The 12,377-nt window shown below is 39.4% G+C and overlaps 1 protein-coding gene across 1 annotated transcript; it reads left to right on the top strand.

Moving 5' to 3' along the window:
- Positions 1-3,733: 3,733 nt before the first annotated feature.
- On the top strand, positions 3,734-11,330 carry slc24a1 (solute carrier family 24 member 1; the record flags this gene model as incomplete). The annotated part of the gene is made up of 8 exons (XM_083893479.1): positions 3,734-4,771; positions 5,497-5,556; positions 5,764-5,872; positions 6,646-6,746; positions 10,116-10,409; positions 10,482-10,571; positions 10,808-10,974; positions 11,081-11,330. 8 exons carry the CDS (start codon positions 3,734-3,736, stop codon positions 11,328-11,330), a joined length of 2,109 nt encoding a protein of 702 aa, XP_083749605.1.
- Between the last annotated feature and the right edge of the window lie 1,047 nt (positions 11,331-12,377).

The following is a 12,377-nucleotide window of genomic DNA, read 5'->3' as shown; positions in this document are numbered from 1 at the left end:
TATAACTAATTAAATCATTAAAACTGAATTATTTTGGTTTATGGACAGAATAAATTATTTTTTCCAAGACATATTATGGACCAAACGATTACTCGAATAACAGAAAATAATCGTTATTAGTTGCAGTCCCACATCAAACAAATTCCTGATACTGACACAAACATATATATATATATATATATATATATATATTCATCACAATTAGCGTTTGGTCTGTCGATAAAGAGTCATATTTAGCTTGAAACCAGTCTTTAGCTCTACATTTGACGTCAAACCTGAGCAGAGTAGTTGCTGTAAATCAACATCATAAGGAGAAATATTCCCAATGATGAAGAATTGACAGAATTCCAACTAACAATGACATATGTGAGAACTAGTCTACGACATAGACTTGGCATTTTATTAGCCACCTGCTCCTTTCTTTTGTCGATCTCGGACATGTTATGCGGTGCATTCGTCGGGTATTTAGTTTACCACATTAGAGTAAAAGTGGTTAAGTCCGCGCTAAAGTGATAACAGTTGTACACAACAGATAGCTGTTAGCTAGTGCTGGCTAATTCACGCTAGTGCTCGCTAATATAACAGCAAAACCGTCGACGGAACGAACGTTCAGGTTATTATTCAACGAATGCGAGAAGGAACATAAACACCAAGTGAACTGTTTGCATGAACATGAACAAACAAAGGAAAACGAGTGACTTAATAAAAAAAAAAAAACTAAGACATGTACGTGCCATTCAGGATTTCGTTTGCCATACAGCTTCTGTTGTGACGTGTGTGTAACATTCCTCCCCGTCCGGGTGAGAACAGTGTGCGCGCATCACACAGTTCCCATATGTTGGAATTGTTTGCTGTAAGATCCACCGAAAAATTAGCCGGGTAGTGAGTTCAGCAATACGACTGTTGGTGTATGCATAATGTAAACGATAAATGATAAAGGCAATATTGCACAGCTGCCATTCTTACATCAACTGACCTCTCTACTGTGTTTACTCATGTTATTAAATACTCTAAACGCCTGTCAGGCCGTATCACTGGCTGGCTGTACAAACAATGTTTTTATAGTGAGAAACACTGCTATATAATCCACTTATGACTCAAGGCGTGGTCTACATGAGGAACATTTCATATAAAGAAAATTGTTTATTCCGTGAAAAAGTTGCAGCTGTGATTAAAATTGAGCTTTATGTGAAGAACTAAATAGAGAAACTTACTGTTCAGAAATTGTATTTTCTCTCAACTTTATAAATAGTATCGTTACCTTTCAATTTTTATTATTGCACACTGCTGATGTTTCGGGTCCTGACTGCTTGTTATTAGAAAGTTGGGCTTGCTCTTTATTGCAGTGCTTTTTGTGTGCCAAAATGAATTATGTCATGCAGCTGAGCCGAGTTCTGTTTCTCCTCAGTGGGGATTTCCTCTGCACTTTTTATCAGCTAAGCATCGGTGTCAGACTGCATAGGCCCAATACCTCAGACTGAAAAGGATTTTGCAGATGATTCAGCACAGGTGGGTTGAGAAAACGACATGGCTGGAGGAACCTGTCACTGCAACACATGAAGGTTTTGTGGGCAAAAGGCTCATATTCAAATGCATTAACACCTACCAAATTTTGTTTTTGAAGTTTTGGCTTCTGTGCACCAGCATTGTAAAAGCCAGGCTTAGCCAGTAAGAATGCTTGATGTCAGCACCATGCTATTGCCTGTGATGTGTTTGATCTACTTAGCTTGCCTTTGATCTGCACTATCAATTAATTTTCTATGGGAGCAAATAAACTTTATAAAAGTACAAAAGTCTAAATACATCGATGCCCTGAATGAGCCAAATATTGTGATGTTGGAATTGTTGGAAATAAAGGAGATCGCAACCAAAGACATGGAAGAAGATGAAACATGCATTCTTTATATTTAGTCATTCTTATTGGTTATTACATGATTTTCTTGCTCATTGCAATCACTTGGTCAAATAATGATTTTGTTGCTCATGTAAATAAATATATACAGAATTTTGTCTCACATTTAAGTGTCAGTTTATGAAATACCTGATGATATTTAGACTGCTGCAGTTACACATGTGCCCCAGGCCATGGCCCCACTACTGAGAAAACCACTGGGACAGATGTTGGTCTGCCTCTCTAAATGCCAAATGGTGTGTGATGATGAGGAACCACCAAGACCTAATGATCCCCCTTGACAGTATGGCCACGACCCCATAGGGAAACAACACCAGGTAAAATCAGTGTCATTACACTTTCAATTGAATGAATCAGACTTACGAACTCTAACCTGTCGGTCATGAGAGAGGAATCAGATCCTGTCCTACATCGCTGCTTCTAGCCAGAGGCACACTGAAGGTGTCGGCCACATGTTTATCCAGGAGCCATTGGGTCATCACCCTCAGAGGAAAATGCTCTCATCAGAGCAAATGAACATCAGTAGAACTACCAACGGTCTGCATGAAATAATGCAACGCTTCATCAACAACAAAGCCGTTCCTTCAATAAAGCTGAAGACATATTGGATGCAGCTGTCCTATTGGACAAGGGATCAGCAGAGATTGATGTTTGTTGCAATCTCCAGTCTTACCATTAGATGTTATTAATTCTAACACACTGGACCTTAAATGGATGTAAACAATGTGTGCATTGGAACAAAAATGATGCAGGCCTACTGGTACACCTGGGGTACTGCACTTCACGTGTTCACACTGTCACTGTCGCATACATGAAATAATTAATTTTTAAAAAGGGTGTGCAAAAGGATTTTTGTGCAATAAATATGCAACACAGTATCATCAAACTGGAACATCAGTTTTAGATCGCTTCCAAATAGATATTGCTATGACAAGCTCGTGATAAAGTGAGAGTGAGACAATGCACATAATCCTCTTAAAAGACTTCAGGTATTAGGTGTTATGCTGATCCATTGTGAGGACTTGTCCTGTGTCCTACATAACCCTGTCAACCCTGTCAACAGTTTGGATGCATGCATGTACCGCACTATCCAGCTATGGAGATCTACGTTTGGAAAATGTAGTGAACCTCACTTTCATTATTCAGTATTCATTTTGTGGTAAGTCTGCATTTCAATCAAAAAAATGTATTGTTTTATTGGTGCTCTTTGCAACTGAAGAGAAATGAGTCCAGCCATGACCATCATTTGCTTGATGTTTGTGCTTCTCTTTTCTGACACTCTTGACAATATTATTCATAACAGCTGATGTATGAAATGCAATGTATGAACATTTAAAATGCTTGCAAACTTATACACAGCTGCTACCAGGTATCTGTCCTGGAAAATAAAATTTTCCTATACATACACGTACACATTTGTCTTAACACATGCACCCCACACATTCCTACAGGTACAATTCCCACACGTACCATATCTTACTTTTCACTCCTACCATAATGCACATCCTTTGACACATTCACAGCTTGTAGCTTGACATCTAGGCATATTCACACAGACTGGCCGGAGCCTGGGATCCAAGGTCAAGCAGCTGCATACACACCTCTCAAAATCACAACACTATAACTGTGCAGGATTTGCCACTGTATCTCTAATGCGTATTTCATTTGCAACAGGTTGCAGGGTATGTGACATGCATCAGACTGCTGGAGTCTGCTGGAGTCACCCCATGGTCTGCTGGGGAGAGAACAGGACTCGTCTACCACAGTCCATTTATGCACCTTAAATCAACATAGCTTGTAGCATCACTACTTTGGAGGAAAATGAACTGTAGAAAGGGTAGAAAGCGACTGCAGCTGAAACGAGTTCTGTTTCTCCTCTCTGGGGTTTTCCTCTGCACCATCTACCAGCTGACCATCAGTGCCAGACTGCATGAGCCATTCCAATTGCCTCAGATTGGAGAGGATTTCGGAGAGGGTTCAACAGAGGAGGTCGAGGAGGCAACTGAGGTGCTGGAGGAACCCCTTACTGCAATTCATGAATTTGAGCCCACAGATCAGACCACGCCTGCCCCGCACGTGGCAACTCATCAGGATGCCACATCAGATTTGCAGGCATCCACTCCAACTCCACTATTGCCAACCAAAAATCAGACTATCGTGCACTGCATCTATGTGTCCCCAGAACCTCCCAAAGAGCCACCTACACCTACACCAGCTCCAGCTCCTCCTCTAACTACCATCACTCCAGCATCTCCCGGTGAGGCTCCACATGTCAAGGGTGAATACCCTGAAGATATATTTTCTGTTGAAGACCGCAGAAGAGGCTGGGTGATCCTCCACATTATTGGGATGATATACATGTTTATCTCACTTGCAATAGTGTGTGATGAGTTCTTTGTTCCTGCGCTGGGGGTGATCACCGACAAGTTGGCCATCTCTGATGATGTGGCAGGAGCCACATTCATGGCAGCTGGAGGTTCTGCACCTGAGCTTTTTACCTCATTGATAGGAGTTTTCATTGCCCACAGCAATGTGGGCATTGGCACAATAGTTGGCTCAGCAGTTTTCAACATTTTGTTTGTTATTGGAATGTGTGCTCTGTTTTCTCGGGAGGTGCTACGTCTGACCTGGTGGCCGATTTTCAGAGATGTGTCCTTCTACATTGTGGGCCTCATCCTACTCATCATCTTCTTCCTGGACAATGTGATAATGTGGTGGGAGAGCATGATGCTGGTGGCCTGTTACACTCTCTATGTGATTTTCATGAAGTTTAACAGGCAAATAGAGCATGCCGTCAAAACACAAATCCACAAACACAAGAACGTCATCAAAATCATCACTGTGGAGGAGCCCGACAAGGTAAACAATAAAGATGTCTTGATACATTAAACATGTGCTCTATATAGAAAATATCAGCTCAATTTTTGCAGTTTAAGGTCGTCAACGTGACATAACTAAACTTCATAACACTGGAACATAGAAATACACATGTATATACTTATATACTTTAGATACTTATCACAAACATTGTGGTTTATTACTGAAGGATAACGCCACATCACTCATAACGCCACATCTCAAATACCGATCTGTAGAGTTTTATGCAAATAATGACAAGAGTAAATTGACACCAGCAAAGACCTCAGTGAACTAAAACTACTCAGCTAATCTAAAATAATCCTCCGAGCAGTCACAGCTCTGTATAAACTGTAGCATTGACATGTACACTGTATTCAACCTTAGTATTTTGTGCACTCAGGAGGCTTTTGTGGAGCTGGATATTCTGTCCTAGCTGGGGTTCCCAGTGATCTAATGTGATTGTTTCATCAGTTGAAAGAAATTGCTTCATATCATACATAATACAGTATCTTAACACTACGACACACTATGGTTGGGTTTGGTTTGAGTTAGGTTTAGCAAGAAATGTTATTCCACCATCCTATAATCATCTACATGACGCACAGGACCCTCTATCATGTGCTAAATGTAAAATAGTGATCAGTTTATCAGCTCCTTTAAAATGTAAATAACTTTGGGCCTTATTCAATGAATGATTATTACTGAAAAAACATTGTTGCATGCAGACGAATGTGGATGATGACGACAATGACCCTCCAGCTCCTGAGGACAAGAATCGGTTAAAGGTAAAAATCAATCATTGAAAAAAAGACACCAAAAACAGCTCTTACCATAGATACAGACACTATGTATAATATCAACAGGCGTTTTTGTCAAGTGTTGGAGCATGTTAATGCACTGAAGACACGGACGTGATTGTCTAACAGTGGTTAATTGTCACTATCTGTTATTGTGAGTTACTGTCATGACTCTGTTTGTACATTTGTCACCAGTTGAAGCCATCGCTGCAGCGAGGCGGAAGTTCAGCGTCTTTACACAACAGCACCATGAGAACCACCATCTTCCAGCTCATGATTCACACGTTAGACCCACTTGGAGAAGGTGAATATAACATGGATATGATAACAAGTCAGATAACTGATAACAGACAACTGCTCTGACAGTGAATGGGTATGGACTACATCATTTTCTCAGTAAAAGGGATTAGTGAACTGTCTCAAGTGAAGTCAGCTCTAAGTCCAGATTGGTACTAAGCAGATAAATACCTCTCTGAGACTATGGAGGGATCCATTCAGAGGCCTACAGTGAAGGAGAAGCCAAATTCTATGATTGTAATCAGTATAGTGATTATACAAACTATAATCTACATGAATGAATCATTTTTATTGATGAATGTAGAAGTAATTCCCAAAAGTGCCTCTTACTTGAATTAGATAACAAACTAACTGACCCCATAGGATGTTTCCTGACTCGTACTACACTGTTATCTCTTATGAACCTCCGCTTGTGAAGAGACTGTATTGACTCAAACACCTTGGATCACATAGAAACATTAAATACCTTTATCTATATTTGTATGGAAGCAAAGGTCTAATGGTCAAATAAGCAGTAAAATGCATTTGCAGGATAATGGGTTTACAGTGTAACGCAAGAGTAAGATCTTGTCTTGTACCAGGCAGTGTATTTCTTTTTTTTCATTTTGCTCTGCAGTGCACACAGGATTATGCTGATGGAGGTTGCTTTGATATTGATACTGCATGTATTTTGCTCTGTGTTTAATTCATGATTGCTTTGACTTGTGGCTGTAATTATTTGTCCTTCAAATGTAACTGGGGAATTATTGTCTCATTCTCAGTGTTTTTGTTTGTCCATAGGAAAATTTAAGGAAAAGGCAGAGACTCTGAATAATGTGGCCAGACGAAAGGCAGAGAGAAAACCTGAAGACAAAGGTGAAGGTAACGCAGAAGAATGTGATGTATATTATTAAACTCTTTAGATGCCTTTCATTACGCCCAGAGTGTCTGCTCATGGAGAAAATTAACGTAACTTTGTTGCCCCCTAGTGAATATGTGTTTTAAACACATCTTCATGCTGCTTGGCAGTGCTCTGTATGAGTGTGTAGTACAATATGAATTATAAATGAATCAGGTTAGTTTGGGGGGGGGAAAAAACAACCACAAGGAGTATAATACATCATAATGTATAACATTCACATAGTACTTACACAGGGTATATGGAGGAATCCTGAAGTTAATTTCAATACCTTTTTAAGACCTTATCGCCACTTCAGGCTGTAATCGGCAACACATATTTAACTTACAAAACAGTTTTAGTTTGCAATTAAATCTATAGAGCACAACCATACAAAGGAACAAAGTTCGAAAGAATAAATAATACCGAAGGCAAGGTTTATTAAAATAAACAAGTAACACTTTGACTCACGTATTCACGATTTTGGAGTTTATTTTTGTGCCATTTCGGATATCATCTTTCACCAGGAGTAGCGCATTCGCTGTTGTAAGATGCGCAACGTCACATCTCGCCGATCTTGCAGGGCGAGCATGCCTGCGCATTGTTGTTTTTAACAAACGTGGGGAGGAAAATTAATACATTCATGCATACTTTTTGCAGTCAAACTCTATGGACAAAAAGTAATCTCATGAAATTGCAGTTAAGACTTTTTAAGGGCCTTAATTTTCCGAAAATTGATTGATCAACTTTTAATACTTTTTAAGACCCCGTGGACTCCCTGCATAAGGTTTCTAATGGTTCCTAATGGTCTAATGGGAATTGGAACCCCATTGGGAACCTTTAGAAGAAACCATTAGGAACCTACCGGTCCCATTAGGATGTTAAACCATTAGGAACCTACTGGTTCCATTAGAATGCAATACCATTAGAAAGCTACTGGTTCCATTAGGATCGAAAACTATTAGAAAAACATAGTGTGAAACCTAGTGCTGCAACAGGAATTATAGAGACAGAGACATGTCTATACGTATGTGTTGGGAACAGGACATATGGGGCGTGACAACTCATTACAGTTTGTGATTTTAATTAAATTTTTTCTGAACATGAATCAACAAGAACAAAGTTAAAACATATTGAACAAATAAAAACAGACAAATATGGGAGGGAGACAGGGTCAAGGGAAGTGGAGACAACAACAAAACCAGCAGGAGGGAGCTGAAGTCCAGGGTCTGCAGGGATAGCAGTTTACGTCAAGTGCTGAGTGTTTTTGGTTTTCCCTGGAGAGGAATAGAAAAAAAGAGACAAAAATATTCATATTTTAGTCACAGCCTGACTTTAAAAACATAAGAATTGCTGCACAGACGTCACAGTAAAACTTTGTCTTTTGAAGGTAGTTCACATGTTACATACTTGTCGATTAACTGAACTACCTCTTCATCTGGGTTTTCATCTATCTTGGGGGCATTCTCAATCCAAAACAAACAATGAACATGAGGTGAACCTTGCTGCTGAAATACCACTTGGTGAAAGTAGTCAATTTTACCGATTGGATGCGATGTAGACCACAAACAGTGTCATACACTACACAGTCACACACAGAGTCGCATAACACACAAAACAAAATTATATAAAATTGAAGAAAAAAAACAAAACACATTTTGAAATGGAAAAAGAAAGAATTTTAATGGTAGAAAATGAAGAAAATGCCCATTCGTAAAAAAAGAAAAACACAAACTGAGGAAACAAAATTTCCTTCCATTTATGCAAAGCTAGAAATGCAAAATAATCATATATAAAATGATAAAAACACCACACAACAAAAGCCAATTAACAAAACGCCTGATTTAATGTTGACGAAAAAATACACATATGTAGGCTATATATTTTTAGAAGCTATAGCTGAGTTTAAAAATGAAGATGCTTATTTAAATCAATCTCATCTATGTTTAAACGCAGCTCCATGCAGCTGAGGCCTCTATGCAAATTCGATTATGATGCAGACAGGAGACTCACATTTCGAGAAAAATCAATTCAAAAACACACATTCTTGAAGCTGTAGTTGTGTTGAAAAATGACTAGGCTTATTTGAATTACTCTTATATCGCTTTTAATTGTGTGTAGACACAGATAATTAGAGCTAATATGCTAAACACATGTTCAGAGGGGCAGGCCCACCACCATCAAGTAAAAAAAAACTTAATTAAAACTACATTAAAGAAAATACAGCTGAAAAACAGTATCTGTAGAAGCTCTGGAAACATTATTTTAAATGATTCGTTCAATTACATCGTTGTATCTGTTTTTTCCACCGTGTACACGGAGAGAGCAACTTCAAGCTAATATGCTAATAGCATGCTAACTAGCCACCTGGAGCCGAGTGCTCAGGAGAGAAAGCGCTTTACCTTTCGATCCTCCACTGGTTATGCTGCTCTGCTGCTGCTGAAGTCTGATCCACACGATAAAGAATTGTCTTTAAATCCGTTTATTGTCGATTGTAGAGATGAAATTCGGTCAAAAGTCAATGCCAATGCGAATTCTAGCTGGTAAGCAGAAGAAGACTGAAGGAGGCGGGCGTAAACAGGGGATATTTATAAACTACCTGCCCCAGGTAGGACGTGACCAATCGAACTGCGAGTAATTAAAAAAAAAAAAATATATATATATTACAGTAAAGGTGAATTTGATGTTTAATCCCCATGCTTTGCATGATTAAAATATGAACATTAAATAAAAATGTAACCTTTATATATTGAACTTTCTGCCGAATTACTTTCAATCCCTGTACTGGAAAAGATCCAGAAAATTAAGTATTCATGACAAAAGGCCAAATATGATTTACTCGTAAAAGGTCAAAGGTGATCTTGTAATGTATTAAATGAAATCACTGAAAAGTGCAATCTACAAACATACTGTATATCCTACACAAGAACCCACTAGAAATCACACAGATGTGATCTCCAAAGGCATTAGGAACCATTAGAGACCACTACAACCTGTAGTGACCACCAGACCACTGTATAGTGACCATTACTGGTATAGAAATGCCTAGACTGCTGTAGGAATCATTAGTAGCGACCAGTTAAAGTCCTGTATTTGTGTAGGGGATAATAGAATCCCTTTAGAAAAAACAACCAAACCATTAGGAAAACAATAGTAGCCATTAGAAACCATAAGAAACCAATAGAATATGCCTAATGGTGACACACAATTCTTGCACTTTCTTTTGCAGGTGGTGAAAAGCAAACCAAAAAGCTAGTTAAAGATGCAGAGTTGAGGGAGCCGTCAGAGGACAAGAAGGTACTCTCCAATACCACGGTTATCAAAAAAGCCCATTTAGAGTCAATATGGAGCTGCAACCTTTGGAAAACTGGAGAAAAAAAATCCTCTTTATGTCCTTCCACTTCAGGAGGACGCAGCAGCAGGAGAGGAGGGATCGGGCGGGTCTGAAGACTCTGACAGTGATGACAGTGGCAGCAATGAAGACAGTGATGAGTCCAGTGAAGATGAAGATGATGGGGAGGGGGAGGGGGAGGAGGAGGAAGCAGACGAAGAAGATGAGCCCCTGTCTTTAGAGTGGCCTGACACACCGCATAAACAAGCCACCTACCTCTTCCTGCTGCCTATAGTTTTCCCGCTGTGGCTCACAGTTCCTGACGTCCGCAACCAGGTGAGAGCCACACACACATCTCTGAGATCGGCCCTGAATGCTGTGTTTTAACTTTAATCACTCTCACGACAGAAATCCAAGAAATTCTTCGCGTTCACGTTTCTCGGCTCGATTATATGGATTGGTATCTTCTCCTATCTCATGGTGTGGTGGGCCCATCAGGTCAGTGTAATACTGTAGTAGTATTACAAGTATGTTTTTGCATACATTTCTCAACAATTGCATTTTTAACTCTCAAAAGGTATTTAGTTACAGCTGAACACACTGTGCAGCTCAGATGATCGTTCTTGTTAAGATAACGTGTCCGTTTTAACTCACTGAAATGCAACTAAACTCTAATTTGCAGTTAAATTCACATGGTAAGAGGCTGAACATAGAACTCTGATGTGCTCTTATAGGTTGGCGAGACCATCGGAATCTCAGAGGAGATTATGGGCCTTACAATCCTGGCAGCGGGCACGTCCATCCCTGACCTCATAACTAGTGTGATCGTGGCACGTAAAGGCCTGGGGGACATGGCCGTGTCCAGCTCTGTCGGCAGTAACATCTTTGACATCACTGTGGGGTGAGCTCCAGTACTCTGATGTGTCACATTTGAAGAAATCCTCCTAATTGTTTTTTTTTTTTTTTAAGAGTCTCAAGCTTTTTCTGTTTGTCACTTTGTTTCTAAGTCTGCCAGTGCCGTGGCTCCTGTTCTCCATGGGCCACGGTTTCGCTCCAGTGGCCGTCAGCAGCAATGGGCTTTTCTGTGCCATCGTGCTCCTCTTCCTCATGCTCCTCTTCGTCATCATCTCCATTGCGTTCTGTAAGTGGAAGATGAATAAGGTGCTGGGTTTCACCATGTTCCTGCTCTACTTTATCTTCCTGGTGCTCAGCGTGATGCTGGAGGATCGAATCATAATCTGCCCTGTTTCTATCTGAGCAGAAGTGAGTGAATCTCATGAGCTCAAGAGTCTGGTTATCTTCAGAAAAACCACTGGAGTGGCTTCGCTGCCTGTGATGTTTGACTCACTTGTGAGCAGCAAGTATACGGACGACAATATTTGACCTCCGCCAAGGAGGTGTATGTTTTCGCCTGACTTTGTTTGTTTGTCTGTCTGATATCAACATAAATCTAAAAGTCACGGATGGATTTGGATGAAACTTTCAGGAAATGTGGAACAATTCAGGAACAATTTTGGCCGGGGTTGTATGCGCTCTCCGAGTGCTTTTCTAGTTCCTATGTTACATTTACTTTTAGTACCAATGGCAGATTATATATATTCTATCACAACAGGAAATTAAGAATTTACTGTTCAAGGATATGTAGAAGTAGGGATAACCTATTTTTTTTTCACGGTTTAAAAAAAATGCATCAAAATAAACTCAGAAATCTAGAACATGTGCACATTTTGATTAATGTAGGTTGCATTTTGTATTAAAAAAAAATTCATTATTATTAAATAACTTACCAACACCAACAACACATTGTTCTGTCACGCCTGTCTGTTTTTTATCAAAAGGTCAGGCAAGAATTAATCTACATAGAATAAATGTGTTTATTCATACATGAAAACAAAGTATAGATCCAGCCAGGGAAAATGGTTTCTTATTTAGGTAAAAATTATACAAATTTAGTATCTCGTGTTACAAATGAAAAAAATAATACTTTGTAGACATTGTGTAAAATTTACAAATTATGTTAACGACACATAGACATCAAATTATATTTTTGGTTTTCTTTGTTTTGTCGCTGGGTGCAAACGTACGTGGAAGTTAAAATACAAATGTACATTGTGTGAGACTGTCGTTTATTCCAGCATCGTATCGGTGAGTAAGTTGTGGTGAAGTTCAGTTACAGGCTGTGCAGCCACATTATACTGCGGAGAATACTGAGGGAGTTTGTCATTTAGAGTGAAAGACAATATCGACACAGTGAATAAACACACTCATTGACGAACATTACTTTGAATTTTGAGCGCAAAAAGT

This window comes from Microchirus variegatus (genome assembly GCF_963457635.1).
Source record: "Microchirus variegatus genome assembly, chromosome: 8".
Classification (NCBI taxonomy): domain Eukaryota; kingdom Metazoa; phylum Chordata; class Actinopteri; order Pleuronectiformes; family Soleidae; genus Microchirus; species Microchirus variegatus.
Note: the sequence above shows the minus strand (reverse complement) of the source record. Positions and strands in the feature narration are given on the sequence as shown.